The sequence below is a fragment of the Pangasianodon hypophthalmus genome, chromosome 20 (assembly GCF_027358585.1).
Source record: "Pangasianodon hypophthalmus isolate fPanHyp1 chromosome 20, fPanHyp1.pri, whole genome shotgun sequence".
Lineage (NCBI taxonomy): Eukaryota > Metazoa > Chordata > Actinopteri > Siluriformes > Pangasiidae > Pangasianodon > Pangasianodon hypophthalmus.
This window is the reverse complement of record NC_069729.1, coordinates 4594688-4608968: the sequence shown is the minus strand read 5'-3', so window position 1 is coordinate 4608968 and position 14281 is coordinate 4594688. Positions and strand designations below refer to the sequence as shown.

The window sequence follows — 14281 nt, the reverse complement described above, 5'->3', positions numbered from 1 at the left end:
TTTTTAATCTGGCAGTACGATGGACACCTCGCAGACACTAGGGAACGGGTGAGGATTGGGGATGAGGATTTGTAGATTATATGGATGCTACGGGAGGCATTTGATTCACTGCTCGCGTGTCATGAGATGATGTAAGGATCTGGGGAAGTTGTGTGCGGGATTTGTGTGTTTTCTAGAAGAAAAGCGTCGCGTGCTGCATCGGCTCAGATTTGCTGATGTTGAGTTGGCATTTTGGGTGAAAAGCCCAGAAGGACCCCAAGCACAGGTAAATCAGTGAACAGTGTGTTAATTCTACCTGTAGGTTTGTTTAAGAATGTTTACAGCCAACGAGCATGTTTTCTATAGTAAGTGAGCATTTTGCAGCTGTGCACGCGCACAAAATCTAGCTCTTTTGGCTACATCTGGCTCATTTGCTGCCCCTTACTAATAAAGTCATGAATAATAAATTAAAGGTTCAAAAGTTTTCATAAGAACCAGCCATCTTTTGCACATACAGACAATAACTTGGTGTATTGCACTAGTGCTTTTCTTTGTGCTCTTGCTTGTATTACTGTCCTTCAATAGATTATTTCATGCAACTGTCACTCATTTGTATTTTCTGCATTTGGAGAATGCTCTGATGTACAGCACCAGTGCTCTTCTATTTTAATTTTGCACATGTTCTGATACACCTATTTACTGAATTATATACACTATAGGGCCAAAAGTTTGTGGACACCTGAGCATCACACCCATATGTGGTTCGTCCCCAGAATGTTGTCACAAAGTGTGAAGCACACATTTGTATAGAATGTCTTTGTATGCTGTAGGATTACAGTTTCCCTTCAGTGGAACTAAGAGGCCCAAACTTGTTCCAGCATGACAGTGCCCTTGTGCACAGAGTGAGCTCCATGAAGACATTGTGTGTTAAGGTTGAAGTAGAAGAACTCGAGTGTCCTGCACAGAGCCCTGACCTCAACCCCACTGAACACCTTTGGGATGAACTGGAACGCCGACTGCACCCCAGATCTTCTCGTCCAACATCAGCGCCTGAGCTCACTAATGGTCTTGTAGCTGAATGATCACAAATCCCAACAGCCACGCTCAAAAATCTAGTAAAAAGCCTTCCCAGAAGAGTGGAGCTTATTATAACAGCATAATGGGACTAAATCTGGAATGAGATGCTCAAAAAGCATGTCAGGGGTTCACAAACTTTTGACCATGTAGTGTATTCTCTCTATCATGCTGGTGGAACGTCAATTTCCTCCATGAGAAATTAATAAAAGTTTATCTTATTTTAATGTTATGTTGTTTGTATGGACTGATTTGTCTGATTTCCTTGAATCTAGGTAATATGTTGTTAATTTCATTTTCAGAGCAGAAGTACAGCTGTAGATGTGATGCAGTGTCCTGCTTAATCTTCAGGGTATAAATAAAGCAACATGACACTCAGGCGAGGTAATCAAGAATTCATTTTCACAGTTTCCTTCATATTCGTTTAACCCTCAGGTTTTGTTTATTTCCTCCTGGTTTAGGGTTTTTAAAAGTCAAAATCAGCCAACTTTCCCTTTTTTCTCTTTCCCTCTTCATAAAAAGTCAGTAGAGAGAAATCTTTTGAAGCCCAGCCTCCCAGAGTAGGTGTGTACTAGTGATGTGTATGGAGTTATAATCATGCCATTGCAGATTTGAATTTCTAACATTTTGAATTTGTATCATCTGAAATTGAATTTCGTGGTTCGCAGACGAGCCATCTAAAATCTGAAACTGAATTTCACACTTAAGGGGGTGCGATTGAACGTTTGAAATTCAAAATGAAGTACATTTCTAAAAAAAAATCTATTAAAAAAAACTCTGTCACTATATTAATTTGCATTTTAGATTCACTTTTAGTGTAACATCTGTGTAACTTGAAGGAAATGGAGGATAGAATCCCTCTGTGTTGGGTCAAAATTGATTCAAACTAATGAGATTCAGATTCAGAAATTATATATATATAGTTTGGGATATTTTTTTCTTTCTTTTTTTTATAGGTATAGGCAGCACTTTTACTCTTACTGTGTGTTTGAATCAAAATGCCTCAACCTTTTTTCATCATCTGAGCTGCATTTGAATATTTTTGAGTCCTAATATAGACGAGTCGGCTCTTATTTGTGAACCGAGTCAAATGATGTGACTCACTGAAAAATAGAATGTACATTTGAAAAACGTGATAATTTATATATGACGTAGAACAGTATATATACGTAGAACAGTATTACTATTTCAAATAACTTGCTGTAAGTCAATAAAACAAATCAAAATTCTGGATATACACTTGTTCAAAGTGACTATAGACAAATTTGCTACATGTTGCTAACAAATTTATTAATCTTGTTCTATATCGGGTGTCTCTGAAACCCAAAACTGAGCTTCTGTATAATCTTCATTAATCTTCACCAGTGAATTTCTGAAACACGTTATCAAGTCAGTGTTGGCGCTCTTATAAAATTATGAAAGGTAACTAAGTATAAAGTTGATTGGATGTTTTTTTGTGTGTGTATTTGTTTCATTTCAGTGAATGTGGTGATCCTTGTCCTGCTCTCGATCGCCTTTTTAATCATTGTGCATCGAAATCTGCTGAATCTCAGTGACTTCCTGAAGCAAGATGGTTCAGGTACTAAATCTTAACACCTGTGAGTCGTCTTGTTCTGTTCAAATGCATACGCTTTCCTGCACCGTGCTGTGAAAAGTCATTTCCTCTGTTAGATGCAGCCCCGGGTGCGATCCTGCCCTTTGAAAGTGGATTCTTTGCGGAGCGTAAAGTCAGGACAGGGGAGGAGATCCCGGTGGTGATCACGGCCTCTGAGGAGAGACTGGGTGCCGCCGTGGCTGCCATGAACAGCATCAGCCGAAACAGCAAAGCCAACGTGGTCTTCAGCGTCGTGACGCTCAACGAGTCTGTGGAACATCTCCGGTGAGTGACAACTTTTATTGATATAATATCAGTAACTGTGTTCTACACATTAAGTTTGTTAGTGTGTATCTAATATGTAGCCATCTTGTGTCAGGACTTGGTTGAGCAAAACAGACATCAAGCACAAAATCATCACATTTGAACCAAAAATCCTGGAGGGAAAGATTTCCTTCAATCCTCAGCAACTGGATTTGGAAAAACCGGTAATTACACATATCTCTTCTAACATGTTCTATACATGTCATGGAAATTCTTCATCTTAAACACGTTGCTTTTTCCCCCAGCTCACTTTCGCCAGGTTCTACATGCCGAACTTCTTACCTGACACGGAGAAAGCAATTTACCTGGACGATGACGTTATTGTGCAAGGTAACCATTACGTTCATGACCACTTCATTTGTGTTTAGCGTCTTACTGCTAGGGTAAAAAGGGTCAAATGAAAGTTGTTGTTTTTTTTATCACAGGAGACATCCAGGAACTTTTTGACACGAGTCTGAAGCCTGGGCATGCTGCTGCTTTTTCAGAAGACTGCGACACTGTGTCTTCTAAAGGCATCATTAGAGGAGCAGGAAACCAGGCAAATATCAGTCAGATCATAATTAAACAAAATAAATAAAAAAAAAAAAAACATGAAGCTGCGTGAAATTCTCAAGAGAACTGATGTGGATGGACAAAAAAAAAAGCAAGCCCCCTGTTTTGGTTGCCAGGAAACCTAACTGATGAGACTAAAAATAGGTAGTTAATATAATGTAATTCCATATGATGAAATATTTAGTTTATTAAGTGCATTAAATACAGACTGAGGGAAACAAGCGAGTATATGATCATGTGACGTGTTTGTGACCTCGACAGAAATGACTTGTCAGTGTTTCGGCTATGAGCTGTGGTGTCCTGTCCTTACATCTCATGTAAAAGATTAATAGTTTCTTAGCTTCTTTTATTTTCTCTCATTTAACCACAAGGTAACATATTATACTCGTTTTGCTAACAGAAGAGTTCTATGACTGCTTCGTGCTGGAATTTTTATGTTTCCACATACCTGTGTGCTTCCAATTCTTAAAAAAAATCACGTGTCACGTTAATTAATCTGCCAAGTGAAAACTCGTCAGCCAATGTGTGTGGTGCAGCAGGCAGTGGGGTTTGGAATAAGTAGTGTGTGCTGTAATTACACCATCGAGGTACATTGCACCACCATGAATTGCGTAGTTTTAATGTAACCAATTGTTTTGTGTGAGTAGGGTTTGTTGCTGAATCTACTTGTCTCCCAGGCAGCTATGAAGAAAAAAAAACAGCCTTGACACAAAGGCTGCTTGTACTGGGCTACTGATTTGTCCATCTTAACAGTTACACTTGGAAAACCAAGTTTAAAGACCCTCAGCTGTAACAGCTCTGTCCTGGGATTGTCCTCTGTCCTCAAATTCTTTCTTTTTTTTTTTTATTTTTTATTTTTTTTTAAACAGAACAGTTACATTGGCTTTCTGGACTTTAAAAAGGAAACTGTTAGGAAACTGGGAATGCGAGCAAACACGTGTTCTTTCAATCCCGGGGTCATCGTGGCAAACTTAACCGAATGGAAACACCAAAACATCACCCAGCAGCTTGAAGTGTGGATGGAGCGCAATGTCAAGTGAGTGGCTTATAACTCGGTAACTCGTAGCTGCTATAGTGGAACACTGTAGGACGTCAGGCTTAAGGTCTTAGGGTAAATAGTCCTGAAGAATTAAGTGTATTTTAATCACAGTCATGATTTTTGTCTTGCTCAATTATCAAGCAACATCCACTGAACCCAAATTTATTCATGTGTTTTGCTTTGAAAATTATACTTTGTCTCTAAATTCAGGAATGATTAGTACATGTATCATGTGTAATGACCTACTGTGGTATTTCAAATGTGCAGTTTTAGCATTGTGGAAAAAAGGCTTGGTTATGATTATGGACTAGAAATACACCACAGAAAAAAAGGAGAATTGTGATGAAATGCATTGATTCCATTGCATGGCTGAATAATTTACCATTTTGTACATCCTTAAATAATTATTCTGCACTCCATCAGGGAAGATCTTTACAGCAGCATGCTAGCAGACAGCTTCACTACACCACCGCTACTTATAGTGTTCTACAAGCGCCACTCCAGCATTGAGCCCATGTGGCATGTCAGACATCTCGGTGAGTGTTTCTGATACTGAAATATCTTAAATACTTGAAATTGAGGAGGCTGAAACTGGGGAAACTGCTTCTTCTTGCATATTCCATGTTCAGGCTTGTGACTCTTTTCTAATCAGTGATGTTATTTACAGTTTTAGTTATTTACATTTGAATTCTTGATTCTGCTTGGTCAGCAGGTGTTGATTCATTTTCCGTAACAGCAGCATTGGCAGTAGTTTGGCAGCAAGGCACAACATAACTATCACCAGATAGCTGAACAACAGACTTGTTTTTTTTTATTATTATTATTAACAAGTTAGTGTTGGCAAATTGCTGGACTACAAGAGGAATAAAGAGGCACTTCAGGACATGCTGTTATTGGAAAATAATCAACTTTGGGGTGGTAACAGTAACTCCGTTTTGTGTCAGACCACTTCACGTTACACCGTCATTGATTATATTTTTTATAACAGCACACCTCTCAGTATTTTATTCCCTATTCCATTAGCCAGTGGTATAGAAGAGTGCAATCAGGGCTTGATGGATCCATTTTATTGACTGTGATCTGATCTTTTCAGGAGCCACTGCATCTGGAAATCGCTACTCATCACAGTTCATCAACTCCGCTAAACTCCTCCACTGGAACGGACATTATAAGCCGTGGGGCAGAGCCTCGTCGTACACCAATGTTTGGGACAAGTGGTACATTGCAGATCCCACTGGTAAATTCCATCCAATCAGAAGACACTCGGGGGACCAATAAAGACTTGAATAATCCTAACACTTTGCACAAATATCTAGGTTCTCTAGGACGGCCATTTGTTGCATCAGAATCGTGTACTGAACAGCATTTTGCGATCCTACAAATCCTAAATTATAATGAACGACTTAGGAATTACGCTTATCTTCGCTGCTTTTCCAGCTGCATCACTTTTGCCCGGAATTCTATATCCGGTGGTTTTTAAGCAGGTCCACAACTCAAAAGCAGTTGAAGCTGTTGGCAATTTGGCTTAAAAACTAGTTGACACTAATAATAAAGTATTAATGTGGCATTGGGTGTGATGGATGGAAGTTCAAAACAGGAAATCGGACAGTGTCTTTAAATATACTAAGTATTTTATTTCTTCTGTTTCCATTTTGGCTTCTGGGCACAGTTACAGTGACTTAACACTTCACCTGAGCTAATCAAGTATTAAAAATGCCCTCGATATGGCAATATGAACAACGGCATCTCAAAAAAGTATTAAAGAGGCATCTGTTCAACATTTCATTCCACCAATGCCAGCTCAAAGCTTGTCAAAACTAACTTCATATATATAAGATCATATATAAGACAAGAACACTAAAATGCTACCTCAATCCTTATTGCCTAGATTCAGAAGGTCCAGCATTTTTCATCTTACTTTTACTTTAATCCATTTGGTTAAGTATACACTTGTATTGCAGTGGTAGTCCACGGACATCAAAAAACCTGTTTTTTTTTTCTTGTGACTCTCCAAGCATGAAACAGAACCACTTAATTTTGATTTCCACATGTATAATTTTAAAGCATGTTTTTTTTTTTTTTTGCTGTCTCACAATGATCTTGAGCACATTTCATATCTTGACTAAGAGTCATTTCCATTTCAGCTTCAATGTTACTTGTCTGGAAGCGTGTGCCAACAAATTTGTAAATAGGAAAGCAAATAATTCTATATTTACTTATTAAATAAAGTAACATTGTTAATTTGTTGTGTGGTTATTGTTTAACACTTTGCATGTTGTTACTGTTCTTCAGTTGTAAAGAATCTTCACACAGTACAAAGGTATTAATTATGTAAGTAATAAAACATGAGGGGATGTGTGGAAAACTAGTAAAAAAAAAAAAATAAAGATGATTTTCCAGTAACAGCATGTCCTGAAGTCTTGGATTTCTTTGTTTAAAAAAAAAAAAAAAAAAAAAGTTTAATTTGATTTATTATTAGACTTGCATCACATGGAGCAGCTGCTGTACAATTTCCTTATGAATGTGTTTATTCAAATCCATTAATATAAAGCTGTGTAATTAATCAACACCTTCTGACCAATCAGAATTGAGAATTCAACAGCACTGTGGTAGAAGTTTTATTTTAAGAAGTAACATTCAGTGCAGTTGGTCTTTCAAGCAGTTGTTATGATAATGAGAATGTTTGCTTGCATGGTTGTAGATATATGATACAAGCAGTGGACATTTCAGAAGGTCCCTCAAACTTAAAAATGACAACTGACACTTAAAGTACAGAAAATTAAAAGTTAGTTTAATAATCCGTCATATATACAACTGGTTCTGTCAGACCGACAGAAAATGTGTTTTCAGCCAGATCTTTCAGTCAGTGGATTACATATGCCATAGATATATCACAGTTCACACAGCGGCTGACTCTTCCAGGTGAAATCTGTTCTTTGTGGATGTGACAGCTTATACAAAGTCCGTGCTGAAATCATAGGCGTCATCGTCATTCTTGTGCGCAGACAACAGATCAATGTTGACAGAAGCAGGGTTTGCATTTCCTTTCTTCTGTTTACCTACGAGTGACAAGACGGGAAATTTAGCCGCGTCAGGTTTAAAAAAAAAAGAAAGAAAAAAAAAAAAAAGTCAAATGGCTTATCAAATGCAGAATGTCAGCCCTTACTTGTTAACAATCAAGCCCTTTTGGAATTTAATCAGGTGTGTTAATAGTACGTGATGGAGTAAAAGAAAAACTTTTACTACTTACGTGATTTCTGAGTTTGGGTCTTCTTTAAGTCTGGGGTCTCAATCTAAAATGTGTTTCAAGCATGAGAACGAAAGAAATTAGCTAAGGACAAGACTGCAGAATCCATAAACACGACAGGTTGTATTAAGTACTGCAAGTTAAAGTTGCCAGTGATGCAGAAAAGATCAGTAATGTTGATGAGTTCAGAGTTGGATTAGAAAGTCATCAAGTATATATGACACAATGGACTCATCATGACTCATCACTTGCACTCAGACATGTCTTGCGACTGAAAGTGCATTTAGCTAGCAGTGAAAATTAGGTTATAGTGAATTTTTACACTTTGACCAATCTGTAAACTAAAACTGGGAGAATTAAAAAGATTAGAAATACATTTAACAGACTTTTGATGACTTCCCATTTATTTAACCTTAGATCAGGAATTCACAAACTCAATATGTTGTTTTAGGGTTTTGCTCTAACTATAATACAAAAATGAAAAAATATATTGTTTCATATCAATATAATGTTAACATTTCAATCTAACTAATTCACTTTAAGTGTATTGACACTTTATCTTTGAAAGTTCCCCAATATACCATTTGGAAAGTTACTATAGGCTAACTTTTTTTTAATCCAGAGAAGAGACTAGTTAACACACTAGGGCCTTTCGCACCGCGGGAACCTTTTCATAGTACCTGAACTAATTGTGGAACTACCCACTTTTTGGCGTTTTCGCACCTCCGGAACTGGGTGCGATTTTAGTACCGGACTGCCTTTTTCGAGAACCAAATTAGCTCCTACTCCGGAGCAGGGTCTAACCAGCACAACTGGTACTATCCGTGACGTAAGTAAATGTTGATTGGCCAAACGCGTATGAAAACGCCCTCACCCGCCGTGATTTAAAACGCCATGTAAACATACTGTAGTGTCAACTTATTTCGCAAGTATGGAGAACAGTGATAGATGGACGCGAGACACAACAAAAACACAGCTCCGATCACAGCGTCCTCCATCCTCCGGTTGTTTACGTCGTTCTTCTTTGTTTCCGTTGTTGAACGCCGCGCACAAATGACGTCGCTGTCGACCGGCTTACGTCACTTCCTAGTGCCCACTGTCGGTGCGAATGCAACCCTTTAAACGGTACTGGGAAATAGTTCTTGCAAAATCGCCCAGTACTTTGATACTGTAAATTTAGTTCTGGAACTAAAGCGGTGCGAAAGGCCCTATTGGCAAGAGGAACATAGCATGACTGACATGAAGCTTACCAAGCTAGGATCTATTTAAAAGATTCTTGCATTTCAGGCATTTGATATAATGCTACCTCAAAGCAGTTTACATTTACAGTGAATAATTCTGTTTGATGTCTGTTAAAAATAAAGAAATTAAGCTACAGTCTGGGTTGTTATATTGTGAACAAGCTGCCAGTACCCAGCTCTACTGTTAAATCTGTCCAAGTACCTCCTCACTGTCCTCCATTTCTTCTGTTTCCTCAAAAATGTCCTCTTCTTCATCATCATCATCCTCATCCTCATCATCTTCCTCATCATCATTCTCATCATCATCCTCATCATCATCCTCCTCTTCCTGCTCCTCTTCCTCTTCCTCCTCCTGCTCCTCTTCCTCCCCCGGTGTGTGTTTTTCTTCTGGGATTTCACTGACATTCAGAATTCCAGCAGTCAGGCCCTTCGAGTTGAACACTATAGTGGTCGACAGTTTTGGATTTCGCACACCTAAGGTGAAAAAAATTGAATTAATATCTACAACAAGCAGCTTGACAAATTTGTCATGAAGCAGTAATCTTTGTAAATGAATCACATTCTAATGTTATTGTGCACAGATATCATAACTAAAAAGATAGAGAAAACAGGACATGGAACGTACGTTTAATAATCTGCGCGTTGCCCATTTTCATTCTGTCCAAGTCCACACCTGTCTGCATTTCTGTAACCATGGCTTCAGTGAGGTGCGGAGGGAGGCCGTCTCGCTCTGGTACTTTGCTATAGAAGCTCAGTTTAGCTCTGGCAGATAAACACACACTTCAAATCAGGCAATTATTATTATATACTACATTATGTTACTACGTGTAGTCAGATTTGTCGATTCTCTGTCATTCTTTATACACGAGTGAATATGTGTGACTGACTTTGCTACTTGTCACAGAGCATTTATCTTAATATTGTTTTAAAACTGATCCCTAAACTTTACAGTAAACACAATACTACTAAGAGTGAAATTCAAAGTTAAATATCTAACAACAAAGCATTATTGTGCACTTCTTGGGACACATCCTTGTAAAAAAAATAACCAACTCACCCGGTCCAGTCATTGAGAAACACAGTTGCGGCCTGCTCCGTGTTGGGAAGCGCACCTTTCTGCAGCAAGCCACGCTTCTTGGCGAAGAAGGTTAAAAACTCCAGCGAGTTTCTGTAGTCGGGGACGTTGTACTGTAGCATGATCTGAAGATGAAACGTTCAGGCATAATTTATCTGGATGCAATGATACCATTTAAATCATCCCTAATCCTTCTACTGTCAGAACATTGGAAAGCGTGTATATATCCAAATAGCTGGAGTAGAATAAACCAGGAAAATTCAGTTTCTCTCAGATACTTGGATGTCTGGGAACTGGATTTTGCACAGACAAACAGGCATGTCAATCCTTCGTTTCTACTCACATGCTGCTGGTTGCACTGTTTCAACACAGACTTGACAGCTTCGAGAGGATTCTGCTCTTTATCGTCCAGCTGTAGACTCCTCAGAGCCAGCTTCTCAGCGGAGTTAGACGGAGCTGCCACTATGGCTGGGCTGTCGATCATCTTCACCTTTTTAGAGATATGCACTTCCTGCATACATCTGGATAATAAAGCAATAATACATGCTCAATCCCAGCATTTATTTACCAGTGTGTTTTAAAGATGTATACTTTGAAGCTCAGTGTTGGATTGAATTCAGACTCCATGGTCATGGTCAGATCAATACAGTTCATCATGCTTCATCAGATTCCCACAGATTCCCACAGTGTACAAACAAACAAACAGCAAAGGTTCCCAGTCCAGGCACAGACTCTAAAAAGCTAATTTAGCTCCTAATAAAAGTGATCCAGGAAATTAAAGGCTGTAGAAGACCAGCTCCCTGAATCATGTATTAGAATCTGCAGGGCCAAAACCAACAGTAATTAATTAATTAATGTAATTGAAGAGGTTTAGGAATGTTTACAGGGTCTCCAGTGTCAGCACTTTCTAACAGTCAGACGTAAATCTGTGTGCGTGTACACACACACGCACACACACTATTTTCTGTTCCTTTATAATTATTCATCACTGTTCAGTGATATGGTTTTATTTCTAATTTACATGTCCTAGACTGAATTGGGAATCTCTGAAGTTCAGCTGAGATTACAGTAAATAAACTCACTTGGTCAGTCCTCGCTGTACTCCAGCATTACACGCTCTGATGCCTTTTAAAGTGTTTATGATGCTGCTCTTTCCAACATTAGGGAAACCTGATCAAATGCAGATAATTGCTATTTAAGGAGTGCTTATTCCACTGAAAAGAATTCCACATCAAAACAAAGAATTCAGAGTTGGATTATTTGAGTCATCAATGATTTGTAAGTAACAAAACTCGTAGTGTCCAACTTGATGAATCAAGAATCATAACGAGTTTACAGTGTTAAATTCATGACTTACCGACAACACCGACTTTGAGCATAGTCTCACTGCCTTGGTTGTTGGCCAACTGGTTGAGTATCTGCATGAGAGAATCACAGCCGAAGGCCGCTCCTGGTCTGTTCTGGTCAGCGGTACTGTTGGCAGCTCTCTGCTTCTTCTCAAGCTACAACAATCCAACAAACAAAAGGATTAAGGTTAGAGGAAAAGGATTAAGGATAAAGATCAATGCTCCAAAACTCAAAAAAAAAAAAAAAAAAAAAAAAAAAAAAAAAAAAAAAAAGCGTTGGGAGTTGGTAGTTCGTACGTACCACAGTCCTGTCCTGGAGGTGTGCAGATGATTTGAAGACAAATGTAGGACACTGTGCTTGAAGATATTGTACCCACTTCTCCAGATTGTCTTTGGGCACAAGATCTAATGGCAAAAAGAAAGAAAACTCAGTCATTTTCTTTCTTTCTCGGTTATCTTAAGTCTCAGCAGGAATCATGACAACGCACTGGTTACATACCGATCTTGTTTAGTATAAACAGCAGCCGTTTCTTCCCCTTGTGTTTTAAAACCGCTTCCTCTAGCTGAGTACAGCGGCAGCCCATAGGGTCCCTGGCATCCAGGACTTCCAGTATCACGTCAGAGGCCTCAATAACCTGAGGAGGATATAATATAATGAGCACAAACAGCACACAGATGGCTGTCTTGAAATATAATTTGTTCCCTATATAATAACAATGTTATAATGGCTTTTGAAAGATCAGAGCGCATCTGAGCGAGTTTCACCTTATTCAATTCGCTGCATCGGAACCTCTTTGAGCTTTTCTCTTTTGCGACAGCTGCCCTCGCTTCCCTCTGCGCTTTCACTTTCTCCTCCTGGAAAAGTAACAATGATGTCACAAAAACACCATCACAATCAAAAGTGATCTCTTACATTTACTTGGCAAATGTTTTTTTATCCAAAGTGACTGACAAGTAAGGCAAGTTTTACACAAAGTGACAAAGGGGCTGCAGGAGCACACAAACCCTACATTCATGGCACTAGTGTTGCTTGTTTTTTATCTCTTGTGGACATGTCACTTGTTGCTGTTGCTGAAATTGTGGCTCTGTGTCGTGCATGTACATAGAAAATACATGGTCATCTGTCGCTTGCTACTGGGAACATAGGTGTTGCTACTCCTAAACCTAATTATGGTTATGACAAAGCTGCACTTGCAGAACACATGACCGGTACAAAACAAGTGGCAACATAATGTCGTAATTCGGCTTATTAGAAACTATAGTGTATTGGCTTCATTAATACACTATAGTTTCTAATACTCACAGGAATTGATTAGGAGTAATAAACCTCTCTGAAATTGGGGTGGCAAGAATAAATTTGTGGTTGGTATCTGTCACCCTGTGTGACCCTGTGTGACCACACCCCTTCACATAACCATTAAAGGACCTATTTGCCTTTCAATAATCTTTACCTCTGAACATCACTCACCTTTTTCACTTTCCTTTTCTTTGCCTGCGTGTCCTCACTGCTTTCTTCTTTGCCCTTCTTTCTCTTCTCAGCTCGTTCCTTCTGCTTCGCTAGTCTGTTTTTCTCTTTCAGCTCTTCAAGCTGCACCATGCAAAGAAAAAGAGAGGTCAGTTAGAGGAACGTGTGGAACATATGATTGGTACAAAACGAGTGGCAACTTTATGATACATAACACACACACACACACACACACACACACACAAACACAAGTCTGACATGTCATTCAGGACCACCTCTTGCTTTCTCTGCTCTGCTTCTCTGAGGACTTCCTCCTTAAACGGTGCGCTGTTCGGGACGCCAATGTCCTTCTTGATCTTGCGTCTGATTCCGCTCTTCTTCGCCTCTTTCCTGAGTTTTCTGTGATGTTCTCGAACCTAGCGGAAGAGCAGAGAAAAGATCTGAAATGTCAAAACTGCACTCACGTGGATGTCTAGTGGTCATATGGTCCACAGTGTAAGATAGTAGAAAGTATTATTTCATACTCTAACCCTAAGAAGTGCACTTAGGTAGGGAAAAGGGTGCATTTGTGGTGTGACATAAAGCACAACATGCTGAAACAGTAGCAGAGGCGAATTATCAGTGAAACTAACTACATAACCACATTATATAAGCAGAGTTCTTACCTTTTTCTGGATTTTAAAACGTTTGGCGCAGGTCATGCGCTTACTCGCCTTTTTTAACTCTAAAAAACAAAAGACATCATTTTATGTACTTCATCATTAGCTTCTTAGCTTAGTTAGCTTATACTGCATCCTTGACTCTCAAACTAAAGACGGCAAGAAATAATTAAATATATAACTGATTTATAGATAAACAAAGAAATGTAATAAATATAATTAATTATTAAATCATTCTCAGACATTTAGTTTTGTAATTAAACATTGTATATGTAACCCCACTTACTTGGTCGCTTCATGGTTGTCGTTGCCACGCGCTTTCCTCGCACGCGGAGTCTCCGTGCGAAAGCTCGCTCACTATCTGTTTCCGGTTCCGCTTGCGCTCGCGCTCGTGCTCGCGCTAACTGAGTCCAAATGCGTGTGTTTTTCGCACCTGTATTGCGCCGAACCCCGCCTCTATAGGACCAGGATTGGTCTACAAGCAGCACTGAACATTACTTTAGCTTATTATACAGTCCCTGGTTTATTATTTATTGAAACTTAAATATAAAAAAAAAACAATTATTTATTTACTTTGCATTTCTAGAAATATTTTTTCAAAAGCTTGCATCTCTTTCACTCTCTTTTTTATTTTTTAATTTTTTTTTATTTTTGTCATTTTGAAGACCCGTAGAGAACAATTAGAT

The 14281-nt window shown here is 38.8% G+C and overlaps 2 protein-coding genes across 3 annotated transcripts; one reads left to right on the top strand and one right to left on the bottom strand.

Annotated features, from left to right (window-relative positions):
* The first annotated feature begins 35 nt into the window (after positions 1-35).
* glt8d1 (glycosyltransferase 8 domain containing 1) lies at positions 36-6970 on the top strand. 2 transcript variants are annotated; one of them, XM_034314319.2, is made up of 10 exons: positions 36-265; positions 1361-1437; positions 2534-2632; positions 2725-2932; positions 3027-3135; positions 3217-3301; positions 3397-3509; positions 4393-4559; positions 4986-5098; positions 5656-6970. In XM_034314319.2, exons 2-10 carry the CDS (start codon positions 1422-1424, stop codon positions 5838-5840), a joined length of 1095 nt encoding a protein of 364 aa, XP_034170210.1. In that variant the 5' UTR covers positions 36-265; positions 1361-1421; the 3' UTR covers positions 5841-6970. The 2 variants fall into 2 exon arrangements, with proteins under 2 accessions (XP_034170210.1, XP_026791261.1); XM_026935460.3 differs by having other exon boundaries at positions 1356-1437.
* A 362-nt stretch (positions 6971-7332) lies between these two features.
* On the bottom strand, positions 7333-14003 carry gnl3 (guanine nucleotide binding protein-like 3 (nucleolar)). The gene is made up of 15 exons (XM_026935455.3): positions 13882-14003; positions 13602-13660; positions 13212-13352; positions 12940-13059; positions 12237-12326; positions 11971-12106; positions 11773-11876; positions 11483-11627; positions 11208-11295; positions 10469-10646; positions 10108-10250; positions 9676-9812; positions 9253-9524; positions 7813-7855; positions 7333-7621 (listed from the first exon to the last, which is right to left on the bottom strand). The coding sequence occupies exons 1-15, from the start codon at positions 13892-13894 to the stop codon at positions 7515-7517; spliced, it is 1776 nt and encodes a 591-aa protein (XP_026791256.3). The 5' UTR covers positions 13895-14003; the 3' UTR covers positions 7333-7514.
* Positions 14004-14281: the final 278 nt, after the last annotated feature.

Bases quoted from the DNA above. Each gene is read 5' to 3' on its own strand.
- glt8d1 (XM_034314319.2), top strand. The intron at 2,933-3,026 runs GTGAGTGACAAC...ATCTTGTGTCAG, and splicing joins GAGTCTGTGGAACATCTCCG to GACTTGGTTGAGCAAAACAG. The intron at 3,510-4,392 runs GCAAATATCAGT...TTTTTTAAACAG, and splicing joins TTAGAGGAGCAGGAAACCAG to AACAGTTACATTGGCTTTCT.
- gnl3 (XM_026935455.3), bottom strand. The intron at 12,327-12,939 runs GTGAGTGATGTT...TTACTTTTCCAG, and splicing joins AGAAAAGGAAAGTGAAAAAG to GAGGAGAAAGTGAAAGCGCA. The intron at 12,107-12,236 runs GTGAAACTCGCT...TATCCTCCTCAG, and splicing joins GATGCAGCGAATTGAATAAG to GTTATTGAGGCCTCTGACGT.